General features: G+C 43.4%; 1 protein-coding gene across 1 annotated transcript; it reads left to right on the forward strand.

Annotated features, from left to right (window-relative positions):
- The first annotated feature begins 766 nt into the window (after positions 1 to 766).
- Positions 767 to 24,412, forward strand: LOC130385950 (NLR family CARD domain-containing protein 3-like). Its single transcript, XM_056594735.1, has 10 exons — positions 767 to 1,160; positions 8,975 to 9,071; positions 9,255 to 9,371; positions 9,627 to 9,743; positions 9,950 to 10,066; positions 10,371 to 10,487; positions 10,645 to 10,761; positions 15,813 to 15,882; positions 16,068 to 16,293; positions 22,998 to 24,412. Exons 2-10 carry the CDS (start codon positions 8,989 to 8,991, stop codon positions 24,410 to 24,412), a joined length of 2,379 nt encoding a protein of 792 aa, XP_056450710.1. The 5' UTR covers positions 767 to 1,160; positions 8,975 to 8,988.

Genomic DNA, 24,412 nt, shown 5'->3' on the forward strand with positions numbered 1-24,412 from the left:
GTATGTCATGATGATATAGTGCCCAAATTCCCAGACGGTCCGACAATTTGCTGCTAGTCTTGGAGTTACCGCTAATCAAACAATAATTCCCATAATGAGCTCGGCTGAGCGAGTGCCTGTTACGTCCAAAGAGGCATATACTTTGTAGAAGTGGATCGGACCCAGGTGCGTTCGCTTTCACATCTCAAGCGAACCGTACCAGGGTTCGTTTGGAAGCGAACCGAGACCAGCTGTTCAGGGAGGTCTCGGTCGGCTGATTTGGTTCTCATCGAAGTGAGGTGGTTGCATTCACACCAACGCAAACGTACCGAACCAAGGGACCAAACTCGTTTAGTGAGCACTAAATGTGTGAAAGCACGAATAAACTGCTGAAACAGAAGTAGCGTCATGTAATGCAATCCATTGATTTCAACAATGTAACTGCATTCTACCAACTATTTAAATTGTAACTGCAACGGAAGTAGAAATATACAGTTAGCTATATTTTGTATTCTGAATACCTAACGCTTACTCCCCAACACATGTATTCCGTTACTCCCCAACACTGTGTGTATGTGTGTGTGTGTGTGTGTGTGTGTGTGTGTGTGTGTGTGTGTGTGTGTGTGTGTGTGTGTGTGTGTGTGTGTGTGTGTGTGTGTGTGTGTGTGTGTGCACTCGTGTATGTGTGTGTCCCCGTGTGTGTGTGTGTGTAAGCAGTAGGCCTACAGGTAAACAAATAATCCTTTTTAGTTAGTTAATGATTGATTAATGACTGCTCTTACTCAGGTCCAGGTCTGGTTTCTGACAGCGTGGATACGATCACTTATTTTATTTTTTTTCTCCTCAAACCTTTGCTGTGTCTTATCTTGTCACTTGATACAGTTATGGGTGTGTTGTGGTGAAACCCAGCCCTGACCATCATAAAGGTTTTAGGTGTAGTAGCTGTTGTTCAAAGCCTCCTTCCTCATTCCATCTGTCTTCACTGAGGAGCCCAGCAGCTCAGTCTTTACTCAGAACCTTTAGAACCGTGTTCACGTTCTGTCTCTGTTCTAAATACTTCAATTGTGTTTTGGCGAACACCTGCATCTCTTCCTTAAATGGATCTTACTTTCCATCCTTTTGTGCTTTTCTATTTTCAAACTACACGGGGCAGCACACGTTTTCACCACAGAGAAGCTAAGGTACAGTTTGCTAAATGTCATGTTTTCTTAAGATTATTGGTCATATATTCTCGCTGTAGGCCTATTAATATATCAATTAATCGGTTAACAGTTCAGGTTAATTGCTTCCAGGTTCCTGCTGTAAAAGAGATATTGATCTCAGAGAGACAACCTGTCTGAATGAAGGAATATGGGTCAGAACATAAATAACTAGTTTCACTGTGTTGAGGGCGTTTTGATATGGAACCTCTGGTCCGGAACGGAACCGAACTCACATTGAAAACGGTTTGGATTCAAACATTCCCTGTTTTGTGCTGAAAGGACGAGTTGATCATCTCTTGGACTGTATGAGTGGAGTGTGTTGTGGAGGCTTATTGGTATCATTAATGACTTATTTTTGGTTTTATGAGCATCCATAACGGTTTAGTACCCTGATCTTTGCACTCTTGATACCAGTGACTCCACTCTGTGGTATGCCGCGTTTCCACTGCAGGGTGCGGAACGGATCGGATCGCAAAGGTGCGGTAGGGAGGGGGCGGTATAGCCCAGCTCAGTTCCGAGGTCGCGTTTCCACTGCTGACAGTACCCTTGGTGGTAGGCCGGATGTCGATCGCCGCGGCAGCTACGTAAACATCGTAAACAACGTCTTCCTCCCCAAGAATGCAGACGAACGTCTCCACCTCCTTGTTCGCCCAAGCAAGCTTTTTACGCGACATGTTAATTGTAAAGAATAATACCTCGAGGCTACTGTTTGTTTGTTTTTATCCCTGCGTCACCCGGAAGTGACGATTCTGTCGACCAATCAACGGAGGGGGGGTGTAGCTAGAATTTCACGGGACCCTTTCAGGCGTCTGGTCTCGTTTTGGGTACCGCAACGGAGGAGTCCCGAGAATGGGGCCGGAACAGGTACGGCAAAGTCCGGGTCACGCCCACTTTTGGCGGTGGAAACGCGACCCGACCCGCACCTTTGCGATCCGATCCGTTCCGCACCCTGCAGTGGAAACGCGCCAGTAGAGATGTTAAATGAATCGCCGTTTTTCGTTTTCCAACGGCAACAACCATAAACATATAAATAAAATAAATAAATTATCGTAGTAGCATAAAAAAGACGTCTAAAATTAGTCTAAATTTGATGTTGAAAAGACGTCCACAAACGACCAAATTTGGACTATAAATAGCCCTTACACGGATATGAGGGGCCGTTTAGGACATAACTAATTGATATGAGGGGCCGTCTGGGACAGAACTCATACTTGGTCTTGCACACACTATTATAATCTCGCATATACACCACTATACTCATACACACACACTATTAAACTCCTTTTACATGTAAGTATGAGAGTGTATAGTCATGTATGTGAGAGAGTATAGTAGTGTATGTGAGAGAGAATAGTAGTGTATGTAAGAGCGTATAGTAGTGTATGTAAGAGAGTATAGTAGTATGTGTAAGAGAGTTTGAATGAAACGGAAGTGAGTTTGAATGAAACGGAAGTGAGTTTGAATGAAACGGAAGTGAGTTTGAAATGTTCATAAGAGTCCGCAGAAATCGAATATCAATATTATTTTTGTGTAATTACATTGTGTATATGCACAAGCCATCTTATACAAAGCAGCCGAAAAATAGAAAACCAAAATGCTACCATGTTTTTTTTTAGAAAACTGCGATTCAGGGTTTGAATTCTGCTATTGTCGTCTGATTCATTGAATCCGCTGTGTTTGCCAGGGTCTCACGGTGACATAGAGCCCTCCCACATGTCTGTAAGACCAATACTTCCTTGTTTACAAGCCTTACAAGCCAATGAGGCGATCACTATCAAAACGGTGCGTGTATACTTTGATTGACAGCTACACCAGCAGACAGCAAGGGTCGGGGACGGGCCTTAGATATCCTAATAGCCAATGAAAATACCTTTCTGACGATATCCAGCATGTCAAACAACGTCTCACGTGTGGTTGAGAAAACAAATGCACAAGGGGTGTGCGTAAACTAGCAGGCTCTTCCCCAGAGTCGGAAGACCCTGTGACCCTGGCAAACACAGCGGATTCAATGAATCAGACGACAATAGCAGAATTCAAACCCTGAATCGCAGTTTTCTAAAAAAAAACATAGTAGCATTTCGGTTTTCTATTTTTCGGCTGCTTTGTATAAGATGGCTTGTGCATATATATACACAATGTAATTACATTAAAATAATATTGATATTCGATTTCTGCGGACTCTTATGAACATTTCAAACTCACTTCCGTTTCATTCAAACTCACTTCCGTTTCATTCAAACTCACTTCCGTTTCATTCAAACTATTAAACTCCTTTTACATGTAAGTATGAGAGTGTATAGTCGTGTATGTGAGAGAGTATAGTAGTGTATGTGAGAGAGAATAGTAGTGTATGTAAGAGAGTATAGTAGTGTATGTAAGAGTATAGTAGTGTATGTAAGAGAGTATAGTAGTGTATGTGAGAGAGAGTAGTAGTGTATGTGAGAGAGTATAATAGTGTATGTGAGAGAGTATAATAGTGTATGTGAGAGAGTATAATAGTGTGTGTAAGACCAAGTATTGATAGTGATCGCCTCATTGGCTTGTAAGGCTTGTAAACAAGGAAGTATTGGTCTTACAGACATGTGGGAGGGCTCTATGTCACCGTGAGACCCTGGCAAACACAGCGGAAGGCGGGAACAAAGAGTGCCGGTTTCTAAGCCAACGGTGAAGAGCGTGACATTTCAGCCAATCTAAGCCAACGGTGAAGAGCGTGACTGACATTTCAGTTTTTTTGGCTCAGATTGGCACGCTCTGGCTGTTCAAAAATGCACTCTTTGTTCCCGCCTTCCGGTTTAAATGCCGACCTTGACCTTGGAATTTCATGCACACATACCTATGAAACACTCTTACATTCACTATTGAAACGCTCTCACCGTCACTACTGAAATTACTGGTATGAATACTACATGTGAAACACTTGCACATCCTCATGTAAGAGCATACATACATATAACTGAAAAACGTATTCATACATTTGAAACATATATACAAATATGTGCTTGCATGAGTGTTTCAGATAGATACGTATAAATGTTTCACTTGTATGAATGTAAGCATTTCATATGTATGTGTATATGCCACAGAGGTATGTATGTATGCGTTTGTGTTTCTCATATGTATGTGTAAGTGTTTCAGACAAGTATGTATGTATGTGTGAGTGTTTCAGTAGTGAGTGTGTGAGCGTTTCAGCAGTGAGTGTAAGAGTGTTTCATAGGTATGTGTGTGAGAGTGTCTCAATTAGTTATGTCCTAAACGGCCCCTCATACACGGAGGTCCCACGGACATCAACATTAGATGTTTGGTAGAAGACGAAAAAAAGATGTCGCCTGGCGTTACAAAACAACCCCTTCAGTGGACCGAAATTTGACATCCAATAATGACACAGAAAAGACGTCACTGCGACTTCACATTGCGCAGTGGGCTCAATATGGATCCCCACTTTGTGTTTAATAATGGTATATCCCAGCTCTTATTTAATCTCCCCATGGAGAGTTAACAATGGCTGATTGTCTCTTGGGCTGGGTAGACTTCAGTTCTCTGAATCCTTCTTCTTTATAAGTGTATCTAGTCAACTTATTATTGTTTTGCTGTTTGCTTTTCTTATCAATTCATGAGGCCCCTGTACATATTACAGGGCTCTCAAGTTTCACGCATTCGGCGTGAGACACACGCAATTCAACCCATGCACACGCTCACACGCCACACTTCGTATTTCTCATGCCCTGTCTCAAAAAGTGTGTGCCGGAATTTCAACATTGTCCGGGATTTATTAAAGCCTCATACATGTTCACATTGAATTTGCGTTGTGTTTCTCTGGGTCGTTCACAAACTAGTTAGGCTACGCCCTCCCCTACTCAGTTCTGTTCCCTTTGCATTGGTGGAAGTGAGTAGGGGGAGTGGTTAAGTAGAGCCTTCAGATTGGACGGTTTGACTTACTTAGTTACCGTCATGTTTGTATTTATTTTTTTACCATTATTGTTTTATTGGGATAAAAGTGAACTCATTTCTCCTACAAACGATTGATAAAGTTCTATCTATTGAACAGAAAGAAATACTTGGTCATACTTTACACACTTTACCACAGCATTGGCCTACTGAATGCCACAGATATATTTTAAGCATTGGACTGAATGCCACATAAATATATAATTATGTTTTTGCACGTTTGGGAAAAGTATATGCCTCTACTGGTGCTGCTTAAGCCAATAGCCTTTTGAGGAAGTGTTGTTTCTGAATATTAGTGTTAAGGGCCAATAATACTTACTATCATACATTAGTCACCATGTCCGTGGACACATTTGTATGCAGAGAGCCCTGATATTAAGTAAAAGTAAAAGAGCTCTTGAAACCTTTGGGGGATTTGTTTCACCTTCCTGCATACAGCATCAACAGAACTGTGGGGTAACACGCCCCCCCCCCACACACACACACCCCCAGAACCTCACAGCAGGAGTTCAAAAGGGAAAACATATTCTTTCCTAATAATGATATGGATGACATCTAGACATAGATAATGATAGTGTGTACGAGATCTAGACATAGATAATGATAGTATGTATGAGATCTAGGGCCCTATCTTGCATCCAGCGCAATTTACTTTCTACACAGATGCATGTATCTTTGCTAGTTTGCACCCGGCACGAAGCCGATTTTCCCCCGCAGCAAACCTGCGCCACTAAACTTGAACCCTGAGAGGCATGTCGGCGAAAAGCAAAGGAGTGTTCCAGCGCAAATGATGTGATCTTACAGATCGATAAAGCAGTTGCCCATCTGGCGACAAATACCTGGTCTAAGTGCACTAGCGGATAGCGCAGTTGGTGTTGCTATTTTGACGTACCACGGCAGATCGGAACTGCAACATTTTTCCCATAGAGGCTGCATGAATAAACACTGTAGTAGGCTATGCCATGCGTTAAAATAATAATCATGATAAACTCAAGCAAAGTAGTCTATATCCCAGCCTTACAAAACAAAATCTTGTTTTAGAGTAAACGTTGGTTAAATTATTTGGGAAAGAACAGCTAATACAGCGGTAATAAATAATAATAATAATAATAATAAATCAATGCATCTGCAAACACCGTACAGCAAACACATATTTTCTTGACACAGACATCGTGTACAAGCCCATAACTTTAAGGATTGATGAGCATTTCATTGTGAGAAAACATTGTTTTACCGCGAGTGAGTGTTAAAAAGAATGCATGAATGCAGGCGCGCTTCTGTGCATCCATCTGTTTAAACACACGCAAACTAAACACGTAACGCATAATACAGTCCATGGCAATGTACATTAACGGGGGGACACAAGTCGATAACGATAATGTGTACAATACTATTAAGAAACGATGTGCGTTAATGTATTGCCGCATATCAGTAAATAGACCCGCAGTTGCGGCCACAGGACCGCATATCATATGTGTGTTAAGCTATCTTGGCCGCAATTTACATGACGAATCAGTATTTCGGAAGTTGTAGAAGATGTGTGAATTAGGGCATATTATTTGGCCATAAACTGAGCCATTTGACGTTTGAAATTCATGTGGTCATGCATCTGTCTCATCAGAGACTGTAAATGCGCTCATGGCTCTTAAAGGGGATGGGAGATGGTACTCTCATTGGTTTATTGCACATTACGCCCAAACCACACCTACGGGTAATTAGGCTACTTCAGGGCAACCCTTTTTAGATTTGCGTTGGGCGCACGAGTCATTTATCCGCCGGTATAATAGCAACAGCGGCAGAGCCCCGCCCACAAAGCTCCTTCCATTTTGCGCTTCTCACTAGCGTTTCAGACCGTTAAAATAGGGCCCCTAGAGAAAGATAGTGATATTTTGTCTGTGCATATCAGACAGGAGAAGGATGGGAAGTCTCCAAGAAGCTAATGTACAGTTTGCTTAATGTCATGTTTATTAAGATTATTAGTCATATATTCTCACTGCATTAATATATTCTAAATAACTCCTAAAATACTACTATTGTATCATACCTGACCAGGTATATCACTGTCATCAGTATAAATATCCTTTTTCAAATATCCTATAGTATTATATTATATTTTATGTATTATTATTTATTGCTTAACTATTTTGCTCTATTCCTGAACCTTGAGCTGCTGTAACGTGCATGTGTGTGTGTGTGTGTGTGTGTGTGTGTGTGTGTGTGTGTGTGTGTGTGTGTGTGTGTGTGTGTGTGTGTGTCAACACTATCTGGTACCCAAATACAATCCACAGAAACAATATGGAGTTGTGTTTTTGTTCAGGGGCCGTATTCACAAAGGATCTTAGGGCTAAAAGTAGGTCCTAACTGGCGAATTTAGGATTAACTCCTAAAAATAATGGGCGTGTCACTCTTAAATTTAGGACTCCTAACTTTTGTCACTAAGAGCAATTCACAAAGTATTTTAGGACTAAAAGTAGCACCTAAGTCTAGGAGAGCTTAAAAGTCCTCAAGAGGACTCCTAACTCAGTAAGACCTATTCACAAAGAATCTTAAAATGCCTGCGAGACGAAATGTTAGGGTATTCAATTTATTGTGGAGTTAATGCGCGATGCAATAACATCCCCGACTAACAGGAATAATCCGATTAGTCCCGAAATAAAATGTTATAAAAATTATAAGTTATAAAAAAATATATATAATTTATAAAAAAAAAAAAAAATTGCGCCATCAAAAGACGAGGACGTGTTCGTCAATAGGAAGAAAATGCATTCCATCAACACGCAGGTTGTTTTTGATGCAAATTTTAACATAGCCTACTGGATGTTGTTGCAAAGTGGCCTGGATCTTCAGCTACCCATGATTCGCGCATTTTAATGGTGAGCGGTCTGAGGCAGCTTTTTGAGATGTACTGGGTGTCACTTGCTGGGTGACAGTGACTATCCATGCAAGACGTGGCTCTAGACACCCTACCTCAATCCACAACCGGGAGCACAGTTAAAGTGTAACATGTAAGTGATTACGCAGATTACGTATAGTCCTATGCGTAAAACACATCGTATTGGCTCTTTGCGAGCACACAAACATACACGAAATGTTGTGGAGAGAGGAATTGGGCAGATGAAACGTCGGTTTCATGTCCTCCACGGCGAAATACGCCTCACCCCAGAGAGGGCAAGCACAGTAATCACTGTATGTGCCATTCTACACAACCTCTGCAAGCGGAGGAACATTCCACAGCCAGACGATAATGATGATGATGATGATGATGATGATGATGATGATGATGGCGATCAACATTACAAGGAATTTGGCCGTGTGGAACCGAGTGGACAGGCATTTAGGGATCACTTTGAAAACACATTTTAGGTAAACACCTTGGCACAAATCAGTCAACACTTGGGTAGTTCATAACATTTATTTTCTTTTAGATTTTACGTATTTTTATTGTTTGCTTTCTCTCTCTCTTGAACGTGCAGGGCCAGGCTACAACGTCATTATCGTGGTCTGCACACAATTGTCATCATGCGTGTATTCTGCTAACTGCACTATAACTACTTAATAGGAATTCATTTCTAGCCTAGGCTATTTCCTTGTTTTTCGGTGATTCAGTGGGCTCGTCTGAACAACCAATCACCGAACTGACCGCTTCTAAACTCGTGCACGATAATTGACGTAATCCATAGCAACGGCGCGTCACTCTTAGTTCACTCTTTGTGATTTATCCTTAGTAAGAGTAGGTCTCAGCGGCTTTGTGAATAACTTTTAAGAAAAAACTCCTACGTAAAATGTTTTAGCGCGAGTTAGGAGCACTCCTAGCGGTAAGATAAAATGCTTTGTGAATACGGCCCCAGGTCTCCAGTCTGCTATGAATGAGGAGAGAGAGGAGGGGGGTCCTACCTCTAAAACCACTCTGTCTGGGGAACATGGCCGCCAGAGGAAAGCTAAGAGGTAAGAAGAGGATCTCTCTGTGTGTGACTGTGTGTGACATCATGACTCCATCATTACTCTGAGTAACAGCTGTGTGTGTGTGTGTGTGTGTGTGTGTGTGTGTGTGTGTGTGTGTGTGTGTGTGTGTGTGTGTGTGTGTGTGTGTGTGTGTGTGTGTGTGTGTGTGTGTGTGTTGTGTTGAAGCCCAGAGCAGCAGGAGAGAGCAGACTCCCATGGACCCAGCTGTGTCTCCATGAAGAGTGATCACTCTATGGATCCACCTGTCACAATTAAAGATGGAAATCAGTCTATTGAAAAGAGGTGAGGATTTAAACAGTGACCGGTCAGAGGTGGTGTGAATGAGAGGAGGGATAAGGCTGTTTTAGTGATGTGGTTGACATGGTGTGAATGAGAGGAGGGATAAGGCTGTTTTAGTGATGTGGTTGACATGGTGTGAATGAGAGAAGGGATAAGTCTGCTTTAGTGATGTGGTTGACATGGTGTGAACTAGAGGAGGGATAAGACTGTTTGAGTGATGCGGTTGACATGTTGTGATTCCGGTTCTTTTTTTTCTAGAAGAGTCCAGCAGCATAGAGGAGACTCCCCTGGACCCAGCTGTGTCTCCATGAAGAGTGATAGCTCTATGGACGATCCTTGGAACTTTAAAGATGGAAATAAGTCTATTGAGAAGAGGTAAGGATTCAAACAGTGACCCTTCGGGGATGGTGTGAATGAGAAGACGGATAAGGCTGTTTTAGTGATGTGGTTGACATGGTGTGAATGAGAGGAGGGATAAGGCTGCTTTAGTGATGTGGTTGACATGGTGTGAAATAGAGGAGGGATGAGACTGTTTGAGTGATGCGGTTGACATGTTGTGATTCCGGTTCTTTTTTTTCTAGAAGAGTCCAGCAGCATAGAGGAGACTCCCCTGGACCCAGCTGTGTCTCCATGAAGAGTGATCACTCTATGGATCCACCTGTCACAATTAAAGATGGAAATCAGTCTATTGAAAAGAGGTGAGGATTTAAACAGTGACCGGTCAGAGCTGGTGTGAATGAGAGGAGGGATAAGGCTCTTTTAGTGATGTGGTTGACATGGTGTGAATGAGAGGAGGGATAAGGCTCTTTTAGTGATGTGGTTGACATGGTGTGAATGAGAGGAGGGATAAGGCTGTTTTAGTGATGTGGTTGACATGGTGTGAATGAGAGGAGGGATAAGGCTGCTTTAGTGATGTGGTTGACATGGTGTGAACTAGAGGAGGGATAAGACTGTTTGAGTGATGCGGTTGACATGTTGTGATTCCGGTTTTTTTTTTTCTAGAAGAGTCCAGCAGCATAGAGGAGACTCCCCTGGACCCAGCTGTGTCTCCATGAAGAGTGATAGCTCTATGGACGATCCTTGGAACTTTAAAGATGGAAATAAGTCTATTGAGAAGAGGTAAGGATTCAAACAGTGACCCTTCGGGGATGGTGTGAATGAGAGGACGGATAAGGCTGTTTTAGTGATGTGGTTGACATGGTGTGAATGAGAGGAGGGATAAGGCTGTTTTATCGATGTGGTTGACATGGTGTAATCCCGGTTCTTATTTTTCTAGAATAGTCCAGCCGGAGAGAGCAGACTCCCCTGGACCCAACTGTGTCTCCATGAAGGGTGACCGCTCTATGGGTCATCCTCCTAAATTTAGAGATGGACGGCCCTCCAGAGAGGAGAGGTAGGAGTTTTAAACAGAAGATGACAACAGAACAGTTGGCCGATATCAGACTTTACTGATACTCTCTCACAATCAATCATTAACTAACTGAAGAAGATTACTGGTTTACCTCTACTCCTTACACACACACACACACACACACACACACACACACACACACACACACACACACACACACACACACACACACACGCACACACACGCACACACACACACACGCACACACACGCACACACACACACACGCACACACACACACACACACACACGCAGACTCAACTTTATGAATCCCACACAAGGGGAATCTCTTGTTGTTGCAGCTCTAGAGTCAAAAGTACAGCGAAAGAGAGATTAGTGATAAATACAAAATAAATAAAAAAAACGAATAAAGATAAAAAACGTAGAATAATAACATGCACAGTATAAATATAAATTTCTCTCTCTCTCTCTCTCTCTCTCTCTCTCTCTCTCTCTCTCTCTCTCTCTCACCCTACTCTTGTATGTTTATGTTTACTGTGTGTGTGTCAGTGATGCCAGCAACGCGTTACTTAGTAACGCGTTACTGGCCTCGGACCACTTTTTTCAGTGACGAGTAATCTAACACGTTATCATTTCCAAACCAGTGTGTTGCTATTTTTTTTTCTTAATTTTCCTTAGTAAAAAAATATATCGGACGGTGCTGAGCGACAACCAGTATCACTGTGTCACATGTCAAGCATGCGACAACTCATGTGTACGCATTACTATTTCCGAACCAGTAATCAATTTAAAGTTACTCATCAAAGTCCCTGTGTGTTGCTATTTTTTTTTCTTACAGTTTTTTCCTATCGTTTTAGGCAATTTACCTAAACCATGTTCACATTCCCTAAACACTTCACACAGTGAGCATACTAGTAGACCATGTGAACCAAACTGTGGTTACTTGCCCCTATGCTAAGATACAAATGCTGGCAATGACGCCTTCTTCCAAATTTCATGGATACCTGCCCCAGTCAATGTTCACTACCGGCAAAACGCTGTGGAACTACAGCATATTTTACCAATGTTTAGATACTCTGTTCAAAACAGTGATCTTTCTGTTCAAAACCTAACAGTAATTTAGATCACTGTAGATGGAAAGATGCTGCATTTGGACAGACAAATGAAGTTATATGTTTGAATAGGGAAAAATATTTAGTTTATAGTTTATTTATTTTATTTTACAGTAATTTAGATTGTTTTCCCCCTGTGCACCATAGTTCTTGGTGAATTGGCATGGAATTACTTTTTTACGTAAAAGCAACACTACATACAATGATCTGTACAAAACACAGAGGATAAGTTTTGCAATGCAAAACACCTGGTGGTCATATGCGGAGGATAGGAGGGATTAGCCCAATTCTGCGCCACTGTTGGGCTACTGTAATATACAGTATGTGCAGGTTTTGTGCATTGAATTTTTTGTTAGAACACATTTTTTGACTTTGTAATGTATTTTCTGTTTTGTGTAACACTTACACTGTGACAAAATCTCCAAAAAGTAAAGCACAGTGAAAAAAACTGTTGTGTTTGTGATTTGTTTCTGGATCATATATTACGTACTTACTGTATGTAATTTGCATTACAAAAACAGAAAATTGTTATTCTCAGTTTCTCATAAAACACTTACAGTATTTACTGTATTTACAATTACAGTACATTTACCACACTCAATTGTGACATCTTTTGTGGGAGGTAAACCGACATATGAACACTGTCAGCAGATACTTGGCTTGGATTGTCACTGGATTGTCATTGTTACTGTAATATTACAAACTTTATTACTGTAGTCCAAAGAAGTGTTTGTCTGTGTTTTTTCTCTTTTTTTCAATGCAACACTACAGGAAATCTATGCCAAACTGGAGGACACAGCAACGTTTTATATATGCAATTGGCAATGCTTCAAGATGTTAGTATATGTTAGTTAGGTCATAGTGTTCTGAGAGGAAACATGTGTTAAGTTATGGCAGCATTGTTTGTGGTGTGGTTGTTGTAGTGCATTTTGCACCAAAGGATAACAGATATGCAGAGGTGTGTGTCTCTAAAGCCCACTGTGTTAAGTGATAGGGAAAAGTGACCATAGTATGGGTACATGACCGAAAACGATAGGAAAAAACTGTAATATTCCTTAGTATAAAAACATATTTTCGCTTTCTTCTTGCCTATCGGACGGTGGTGAGCGACGACAACCAGGATCACTGTGTCACGTGTCAAGCATGCGATTACTCACGGCGACTACTCACGTGTACGCACTACGCAGCGACTCAAACGCAAAACAACAATGGAGGGAGGAGAGACCATGGCAGAGAGATGCGCGTTTTCTAGCTGGAAATACCGTCAGTATTTTCAGTTTGTGTCAGCTAAAGGTGACATTATTAAGGTTTGATGTACACTCTGTGCTGGCGGCGGAGGAGTGCTATCTAGCTTCAAGAACACTAGATTCAAATTTGAAGAAACATTTGGAGTCGCAGCACGGCACAGTCAAACTTACTGAGCAAGTGCCACATGATGCGAAGCGGAGAGCTGCTAATGCCGGAGGAGGTCCCCCGCCAATCCCCAAACAACAAAAGCTGGACTTCGGTGCAAAACCAGCTAGTGGGGGGGGGTGTTGAAGAAGTCGGTCGGACAGTATGTTGTCGAGGAAATGCTGCCCTTAAACACGGTTGACTCGCCCTCGTTTCGTGCCATAATAAATAAAATCCCTACCACTCACAGTGCAGGGCTACCTCACAAAACACATTTTTCATAATACCTGGAGAAGGAGTATGCAGAGATGGAGAGAAATCTGAAGGCCGAGCTAAATGTGGTCGACTTTGTGTCAACTACTGCGGACATCTGGACCGCTAACAACAGAAGCTATATGGGAGTAATGCTCTACTGGATCAGTAGATCCACATTAGAGCACAATAAGGCTGCATTGGCATGTCGGAGAATTTGCGGTAGACACACGTATGATGCTATTGGTGTAGAAATCAAAAACATTCAGTCTTCATTTGGACTACTGAGCAAAGTAGTTGTAACAGTGACTGATAATGGATCCAACTTTGCTAAGGCGTTTAAAGCCTGGCAAAGAGTCAGATGATGGACGGAGGCGGAAGTGTCCACCCCCACGGACCCTCACTTTTTTAGATCTGTCAGAAATCCTCTCGGCTGAGGATGAAAGTAATGACCAGCTGTCTCTTCCCCCGCACTACAGGTGTGCTTCACACACCATCTATTTAATTTCCACAAGTGATGTGGAGAAATATTCAACTTCCAATGCAGAGAGCAAGGCCGTGTATAGGAGCAGCACAGCAAAATGCACTGCTCTTTGGACCAAATCAAGTAGATCTGCCCTTGCGTCAGAAACAGTGGAGGAAGTAAGCAAAGAAAGCTTCTGGTACCAACATCCACACGGTGGAATTCCTTTTTTGACGCTGTAAAGAGAATTGCAATTGCAATCCCCATGAATGAGCTGAACACTCTGTGCACCAAGCTGGGAGTTCCGTGCTTCAAAGACAAAGAGTAGCAGTTCCTGCATGAGTACTGCACCGCCATGAAGCCCCTGACTGCAGCACTGGACATTTTACAAGGCGACTGTCCTTATGAGACTTTACTACCCACACTAGAAGTTCTGATGCAGAAGACCCTGGCTGTGAAAGATGCCTTCTCCAGTATGACTACAGGACTTCCAAATGCCATAGTGCATCTTTAAGCCAGTTAAAATGTCTTGCATCATCACACTATTTATAAACATGGAACAGAATATTCATTATCATTAAAAAAAAAGATTAAAACAAGTACAAATATCAGTAAGTAACCTATAAGAAATTAAATCTATAATATAGATCCCACATTAGGCATGGTTTCCAGGTTGTTCAATTACATAATAAATAGTAGGCCTTGTAGGCATAAACATATCAATTATATTTTTCAGGCTATCCAGACTCGTTTTGCCGGTGTGTTGGACGACAAAGATGCCGTTCTGACAGCAGAGTGCCACAAAACTGCTCCTGCAGCACAGAGCAGGGCTGTTTCACTTTTGAGGCAGAGACAGAGGAGACCTACTCTGCAGAAAAGGAAGTTATGGACTACCTGAGGTCAGCCTATGACCTTCAGATTCTGCATCAGTTTTCAAACATAAAGATCAATTTCTTGAAGCATAACTCTCCAACCCCATCAAGTGCTCCTGTGGAGCGGCTTCTCATTCTGGGAGTTTTGGTGCTCACGCCTAGCCTGGCTCCGCCCGCCTAAGTACTTCCGCTCAATTTGAATTTCCCTTCAGTACTAGGTCTGGACCTGCTGTATGTAATTTGGTAATTTGGTTAGACACGAACAGAGGGCGTGTCTGAGAACAATGACGATAAAGTCGTACGCCAGTTTGAGTTGTTGTTGTAGGTCGTTAGTTGATTTACAATGTGCAATTTTTCCCTGATAAATTAAATTCGACGAACAAAACCTGCAGCTGTCGTTGACGGACATTTTCGTGCAGACGCGCAAGGTGTTTGGTTTGTGTACAACCTGCGCGTGATTCCCGGCGCATGACATACGTCACAACCAAACGTTAGCGATTGGTTATGGCAGATTCAGAGTGGCACTGGGCAGATCCAGATCCTGATCCTGTCTTTATCTTGTATTGTATAAAAGCAAGTATTTATGCGGTGAAGTCAGAAAAGACTCTATTTCGTTTTTTATGAAAACATGTATTTATCTTGTGTAGTCAGAAAATACTTGATTTTATTTTTCATAAAAACATCAATTTCTTCAGGAAATTGTTTTTAAGTTAAATTGTCTGGAGATACATTGTGGACCTTGCACTTCCAATAAAGTTAGTATTGGCAAAACCGGTTGTATTTTTTTGTTTTGAGGCGGTAGGGGATGTTGTTGCAGCTAAATGTAACTAACAAAGTAACTTGTAATCTAACTTAGTTGCTTTTAATATCAAGTAATCAGTAAAGTAACTAAGTTACTATTTTATGGAGTAACTAGATATCAGTAATCTGATTACTTTTTCAAGGTAACTGTGGCAACACTGGTGTGTGTTCTCTCCCTCAGACAACCCCACCAGAGGTCAAAGGTTACCAGTGCTCAGTCTGTACAGCAGCATCAAACAGAGCTGATCAAGGTGTGTACATTTCCAACAAGTCATTGGATTTTAGCTCTACATCAACATTAAAAAGCATCTCTTGTGGTCCAAATTGTCTCCAGGCTTCCCTCTTTAGACCAGTGGGACGTGAATCCATGACAGATGCTTCTGAAGTCCTCAGTTAGTTCAGAGTAAAGTTCTCCTTGATGTTTGTTCTGTTCCAGAGGGCTGAGGAGAACGCACACGCTTTCCTAGACAAGGAGCTGAAGAAGCTCTGGAGGGATCTCTTCTCAGATTACCCACAATGCTCAGAGAGTCAGAGGGAGGAGGACGAGGTGGATGATAAGAAAAAGGAGCAGAGGAGGTGCGCCATAGCGGGAGTGGTTGACATCACAAAGCTCTGCCTGATGGAGATGAACCAGGAGGAACTGGCCGACACACTGTGGAGAAGTAAGAGACTCTTATTTCGAAGACAGAGGAAACCATTATTATGAAGGGAAGATACTCTTATCTTGAAAATTTAGAGGAACTACTCATTTTGAAGAGCAGTATGAGAATACTTGTTCCGTTCAGAGTAATTGACATAATGTGACACTGACATAATGTGACATAATGTAACACAGTTTTGATCCAGATTTTTAGGGTTAATGGGGGTATGAGGTTAAATGGTTTGATCCAGATATGCATGGGCATCGCACATGCGCCTACATTCCCGGGCATTCGTGTACTTCGCACATTCCCTGGCATTAGTGTACTTTATATGAATAGGGTTGATGTATTTTATATATTCTATATTGCCTATTTATTTTGTTAAATGTCATGAAGTCTAATGAGATACATTATGGACAAAGTTCTTAGTTGTCGCGTCATATAGTTGTAAATGAGTGAAACTGCGGCGAAGAGGGTGGCCACCGTGGTTGAAGCGACGCTACAAGTAAAATAGCTTGTAGCGACGCTACAAGCTAACTCTGTAATCAAGACGTTGCCGGATCTATTCCCTCTTTGTCAGATTTACGCTTTTGCCAGATTGGCACGCTTTTGTGGTCGCACCGCTTTTTAGTCAGAAAGCCAGACCTCCTGTGCTAGGAACCTTCAAGTTTCAAATTCAGTGCCTTTTTAGTCAGCCAGCCAGTGCCCTGTACTACGAACCTTGATTAGTGGGTTAGCGAAGTATGTTGCGCTCAAAGCCTGGGTTAGCTGTGACACGAAAGTCAATCTCTTTTTATAATAATAATGGATTGAATTTATATAGCACTTTTCTAGACACTCAAAGAAGCTTTACAGTGAGGGGGGGACCTCACTCACCACCACCAGTGTGTAGCACCCACTTGGGTGATGCATGGCAGCCTATCTGCGCCAGAACGCTCACCACACACCAGCCTGAGGTGGCGAGTGAGGGAATTAATGAGTCAGTCAATTATACAGGAGGATGATTAGGGGGCCAGATTGAATGAGCCTGGTTGGGCCAGGATACCGGGGAAACCCCTACTCTTTGCGATAAGTGCCCTGGGATCTTTTATGACCTCAGTTAGTCAGAACCTCGGTTTTACATCTCCTCTAAAGGACGGCGCCTTCCACAGCAGTGTCCCCGTCCCTGCACTGGGGCATCGGGATTGATGTTAAGGCCACAGGGATGAGTGCCAAATATTGGCCACCATTCGACACCACTTACAGCACCTGGTATTCCCAGGTGGTCTCCCATCCAAGTACTAACAAGGCCGACCATGCTTAGAATAGAATAGAAAGCTTTATTGTCATTGTACAAAGTACAACGAAATGCAATGAGCAGCTCCTTAAAAGTGCACACATGTTATCGAATATATAATATATAATAATATACAAAAGCAATATATAATAAAAAATATATATATATAATAATAAAAAAAAAAAGGGTATTTACATACACAGTAAAACTTAAATACACAGTAAAGACCACAAACAGACTCATATCTGCTCATCACATGAGCAGATCTGAGTTCAGTATGGTGACAGCTTTGGGAAAGAAGCTGTTCCTGAGTGTATTTGTTCTGGCATAAATGGAACTGAAGCGCCTGCCAGAGGGCAACAGGTTGAAGAGATGGTAGCCGGTGATGTCATTCAGGATGCCTCTGGTCCTGCTGTCACGAGTCAGGGCCGCACAGGGTTTTGAACCCGGGTCTCCGGAGTGAAAGGTGGCGATCAATCCCCTGTACCACCCTCGGGAGTGAATAAAGGACCAAAATGCAGAGGAAACAGATTCAGGGTTCTCTTTACCGAGTCTCAAAAAACAGGCAAGCAAACATAAGTCTTTGTGGCAAAAAATCAAAAAACTTAGAGCAAGGAACACAGTCCTTATGAACAGGCCAGCCTAAAATATGCAAAGTCCAAAAACTTGAAAGGTAAAAGGTAACAAAAGTCTTCAACACGTAGGAAAAACAGGGGTACACTAGGCACAGGTGATGCAACAGAGAACTCAGCAAAGTCACAAGCACACACATGCTCTTTAAATACCCTGACTAATTACAATCAAATAGGTGTAATCATTCAATCACATGAGCAGAACAAATCAGGTGATTAACAAAAGACGTACAAAGGTACAAATGAGGACATCTAGTGGCAAAAGGCAGTCACTGCAGCTTGAAAGTTCTTAGGGACTGACACCTGCTGAGACAACGCGAGCCATAGATGGTGCTTAAGGAAGGCAGAGGGCAGCCAAGGATTAGTTGCGTGACGTTTGCCACCCTCTGCAGTCTCTTCCTGTCGGCCTCCGTGCAGCTGGAGTGCCACACTGACACAGCGTAGGTCAGCAGGCTCTCGATGGTGGAACGGTACAAGGTCACCAGCAGCTGTGTATTTAGATGCTCCCTCCTGAGCATCCTCAGAACCAGACCAGCGCTGAGGTGTTGACGGACCAGGAGAGGTCAGCAGAGATGTGGACTCCGAGGAATTTGAAGGACTGCACTCGCTCCACACCTTCACCGTTGATGTACAGGGGGGCAGGGGCAGCTATTATCCGTCGGAAGTTCAGGATGAGTTCCTTGGTCTTGGTGATGTTCAGTGCCAGGTTGTTAGAAACACACCACTCACCAAGTTTCAGGACCTCATCTCTGTAGGCCGCCTCGTTTCCCCCTGTTATAAGGCCCACCACCGTTGTGTCATCAGCGAATTTGACAAAGATGTTCTCTGGGTGGGTGGGACTGCAGTCGGATGTGTAGCGGGAGTAGAGTAGTGGGCTCAGCACACAGCCCTTGGGAGAGCCAGTGCTGAGGGTGCGGGAGGAGGAGAGGTGAGGACCTAGTTTCACCTGCTGGGGTCGGTTGACCAGAAAGTCTTTCATCCAGGAGCAGGTGGGTGGTGGGAGCCCCAGGTTGATTAACTTGGGGATCAGAATGTCTGGTAATATTGTGTTAAAAGCTGAGCTGAAGTCAATGAAGAGTATCCTGACGTAGCTCCCCTCTTTCTCCAGGTGACTCAGCGCTGAGTGGAGAGCGATGGCTATTGCGTCGTTGGTGGATCTTTTAGTCCGGTATGCAAACTGGTGTGTGTCCAGGGTGGGGGGGAGACAGGCTTTGATGTGTCTCAAAACCAGTTTCTCAAAGCACTTGGTGATGACTGGGGTGAGTGCTATGGGGCGGAAGTCATTGAGGCTGGTAGTGGGTGACTTTTTAGGGATTGGGATAATTGTGGCAGATTTCAAGCAGGATGGTATAACAGCTTGTTCCAGAGACAGGTTGAAAATGTCAGTGAAGACCTGTGATAGCTGGTTGGCACATGCCTTGAGCACCTTCCCTGGTACTCCATCTGGGCCTGCAGCCTTCCTGGGGTATCTGCACTGAGCACCCGCCTCACGTCCTGTACCTTAAGAGTGAGTGGGGGGGTGCTGGAGGCTGATGGGGATTGTAGTGGTGGTTGGAGTGTTGTGGCTGAGTGATGTGTTTGAGATTCAAAGCGGGCAAAGAAGCTGTTCAGCTCCTCTGCCAATGCCGCATCTGAGTCCCCAGGTGTCACAGCACAGCCTCTGTAATTGGTGATGGTCTGCATGCTCTGCCACACCTGCCGGGGGTTGTTGAGCTGTTCCTCTATCCTCCTCTTGTATTCTACTTTGGCCCACCTAATCCCTCTCCTCAGGTCGGTGCGAGCGGACAAATCTCTGTCACCTGACCTGAACGATGAGTCACGGGCCCGGAGGAGCGTGCGGACCTGGCTTGTCATCCATGGTTTGGGAACACCCGGATGCAATTTTCCACGGTGACATTCCCAATGCAGTACTTGATGTAAGACAGTATTGTGTCTACGAATGTAGCCAGGTCTTCATGGTAGAAGGCTTCCCCTGTGTTTGTTCAAAGCAGTCCTGCAGTCGGGGGAGGGCATCATCAGGCCAGGTGGCAATGGTCTTCTTTGTGGGCTTTGTTTGTCGACAGAGGGGGGTGTATGCGGGGTGAGGAGCAGGGAGAGGTGGTCTGACCGGTCCAGGTGGGGGAGGGGTACGGCTCTGTATGCATGCTTGATGTAGAATATGATGATAGAATTTTGGTAGAACAGTCTTGAGATTTGCTTTATTGAAGTCCCCTGCAATAATGTGGGCGCCATTGGGGCGTGCTGGTGGTTATTGATGGCATTATGCAGCAGAGAGAGAGCCATGTTTACATTAGCATCCGGTGGTATGTAGACTGCAGTGACGACAACAGCAGCTAGTTCTCTAGGTAGAAAGAAGGGTCTGCATCTCACCGACATGAACTCCAGGTCAGGAGAACAGTGTCTGTCCAGAATAGTGCTGTTGTTACACCAACCTTCATTCACGTAGATGCAGAGCCCTCCTCCTCTGTTCTTTCCGGAGTCACTGTTCCTTTCCCATCTGTGTAGCGTGCGGCCTGCTAGCTGCAACGTGGCATCAGGGATTTGTGTATGTAGCCATGTCTCTGTGATGATGAGCAAGCAGCATTCGAGGACATAGCGATTTCCAGCCAGCTGTATTTTCCAAATCGTCCGTTTTGTTTACCAGGGATTTGGCATTTGTAAGGTAGAGGCTCGGCAGCGGAGGTTTGAGAGGATGTTTCCTTAGCCTAGCCAGTAGCCCAGCCCTGCAGCCCCGTCTTTGTTAGCTTCCGAGATCAGACGAGATTGGGCATGTCCATGGTGGCGTTGCTGTATTTCCATTGTGACCTATACTGTCAACCAAACCTGGTCGGGAGCAGGTTTTCCGCTAAGTCTATCGGGTTAGATCGGCGTACGCAGCTTCCTAGCCCCTACTTTGACAATGGCGTCACCATTACTGGGTGTTCCCGTGGACCTCGGAGCCCGTATCGTAGAGGCTCTTTCGGGACCTATCCCTTGGTATTGCCTGAGAATATTCTCTATGAGAGATACAGGTTCTCATCAGAGGGTATTCGCTATTAGATCGTCTTTGTTGGATTTTATGTAGGCATATGTTTACTGTTGCGCATTGTGTCTCCATGAGAGAGTGGTAGTGGAGGTACTGCGTCAGTCTTGAATTTCTGTGTGCGGGGTTCGTCTCCCAAGTGATGTGCATTTATGTGAAGCTTAATAGTCCCAATTCCCATGTCATATGGAAAACGTATTCACTAAAGTTGATGGAATTTATATTTTTGTGCTTATTTCGAACTTGAACCCATGTTCTCAAGGCCGTGCTGGCACCACATCTATGGGAGTAAAAGGCATGATAATGTACCAGCAAGATTTGAACCCCTGTCGCTGGCATTCGGGTCTTATAGTAATCCACTATGCCACCAACGCTACCTCTCAGCGGTTGAACATATGCAATGATATAAAAACATATGCTATACATTTCCTACATAGGATGTATTTAAAGTGAATTCCCTAAATGATAGAATAAGGCAGGTTGGACGTTGCTTATGCATTTTTAAATCATCATCACTCACGGGATTAATGGCGAACAATTCTGCATTTGGCATAGTTACTTTATAGACAATATAAAGAATCTTTTCACTAATACAAATGTACACATCAGCAGTTTTTTTGCCAGGACGCCTCCCTAGCCTTATTATGTGCTGGGTATGTTTGGCGAGGTTCGAAGTATACCCCACAGACCTCCTGTATCATAAAGTTTCAAATTCAGTGCCTCCCTGATATTCTGAGGCCAAGCCCTAAGACTTGGAGAATACTCACACACAACATCTGAATCTAGCAATAAATCAAAGATTATAGCAAGCTGTTTTCCTTGCGTGTTCTATGGAGGAGGCTAACAATGCAAAATAGTTCAGCTATTCCCAATGCTATCCTAGGCAATCATGGGAGTTTGTTTACAAATGTATTTGAGGAGTCTGATCACCAAACTTACAAACGTTTGGAGAAGATCTGTCAGGGTTACCTTGTCTGCAGCAGTTCTTTATATTTTTTATTACATTGTGTGATCAATATGCCAATGCACAGGGGAGAAAAATTGATATTTGCACTGGGGGGTATGAATAGAACACATTTCTGTGCGCATATACTGATAAATTTACAAGGGTTCAAATAGCATTCACTTGTAATTGCACCAGGGTACAAATAGCATATACTGATAATTGTACCAGGAGTGCAAATAGCATGTACTGATAATTGTACCAGGGGGGCAAATAGCCTCAACCTAATGTTAAACAATATACTTGCTATGTCCTCTCCTTCGTGCAAATCTTTTCGATGTACTGTATATGAGACACACAAATCATGAAGCCCTCCCTGTCTTTGGGATGAGGGGAGCCGGGTAAAGAAGGCTCTATAGTTTTAGGGATCTACTTGAAGACTGTTAAGTAAACCAGGTTCATCTCAGAGGGCTGTAAGGAGGTGGAATGAGGGTCACATGGATTTCCCTCGGAATGTGGTCCTTCATTGACTGTGCTTTTTTCCATACTTATTACAGTCATGTAGGTAAGATAATGCTTTTACTTTAGAGATGCAGGACTAACTTGTGATATCAGTATAGAAAGCCACTTTCCAGTATCATTATTAATGTCATTAGACCAATCATATTGCTATGGAAATATCTAAATAATCGTAACATTTGCAATCTAGAACATGCAGTCCTTGTCACGACCAGCTTCTCCGACCAAAAGTAATGAAGCCACTAAATATCATGAAGTAGATCATTGAACACAAAATATTGACATTGATTATTTCACCATCCTCTAACTGATGCCTCCTGTTTTCTTGTTTAGAATCTGCTGCTGTCGAGTGCCAACATAAAATCAAGTCTAATTTGAGGAAGAAGTTCAAGTGTGTGTTTGAGGGAATCGCTAAAGCAGGACAGCCAACAGGTCTGAATGACTTCTACACAGAGCTCTTCATCACAGAGAGAGGCAGTGGAGAGGTCAACAAGGAACATGAGGTCAGACTGATTGAAACAGCTTCCAGGAGACCGGCCAAGGAGGAAAAACCAATCAAATGTGAAGACATCTTTAAACCCTTACCTGGTCAAGATAAACCAATCAGAACAATAATGACAACTGGAGTGGCCGGCATTGGTAAAACCATCTTAACACACAAGTTCAATCTGGACTGGGCTGAAGGCAAAGCCAACCAGGACATACACTTCACTTTTCTCCTTACTTTCAGAGAGCTGAATTTACTGAAAGGGAAAGAGTTTAGCTTGGTGGAACTTCTTCATCACTTCTTTGTTGAGACCAAAGAAGCAGGAATCTGCAGATTTGACCGGTTCAAAGTTGTCTTCATCTTGGATGGTCTGGATGAGTTTCGACTTCCTCTGGACTTCCAGAACAACCAGATCTGGACTGATGTCACAATGCCGACTTCAGTCGACATGCTGCTGACAAACCTCATCAGGGGCAACCTGCTTCCCTCCGCTCGCATCTGGATAACCACACGTCCTGCGGCAGCCAATCAGATCCCTGTTGAGTCTGTTGACATGGTGACGGAGGTGAGAGGGTTCACCGACCCACAGAAGGAGGAGTACTTCCGGAAGAGATTCAGAGACGAAACGTTGGCCAGCACAATCATCTCCCACGTCAAGAAATCACGAAGCCTCCACATCATGTGTCACATCCCAGTCTTCTGTTGGATCACTGCTACAGTTCTGGAGGACATCTTCAAAAAATCCCAGATAAAAGAGATGCCCAATACCGTGACTCAGATGTACAGCCACTTTCTGAGGGTTCAGTCCATACATGGGGACAGGAAGTACCATGGGAGAGCTGAAACAGATCGAAACTGGAGACCAGAGAGCAGGGAGATCATTGTTTCTTTGGGAAAACTGGCTTTTAATCAGCTGGAGAAAGGCAACCTGATCTTCTATGAGGAAGACCTGGCAGAGTGTGGCTTCGATATCAGAGCAGCCTCAGTGTACTCAGGAGTGTTCACCCAGATCTTTAAAGAGGGGCATGTGCTGTACAAGGACAAGGTGTTCTGCTTTGTCCATCTGAGCATCCAGGAGTTTCTGGCTGCCCTTTATGTCTTTCTGTCCTTTATCAACACTGGTGTCAATCTGCTCTCAGGAAAACGACAATCCCGGAGGTCTATTCTCGTTCAAAACAAACAAGCAGAAAAAAGAAAGCTCAAACTCTACCGGAGTGCTGTGGACAAGTCCTTACAGAGTGAGAACGGCAGAGGTGTATAG

Source organism: Gadus chalcogrammus, chromosome 7 (assembly GCF_026213295.1).
Source record: "Gadus chalcogrammus isolate NIFS_2021 chromosome 7, NIFS_Gcha_1.0, whole genome shotgun sequence".
Taxonomy (NCBI): domain Eukaryota; kingdom Metazoa; phylum Chordata; class Actinopteri; order Gadiformes; family Gadidae; genus Gadus; species Gadus chalcogrammus.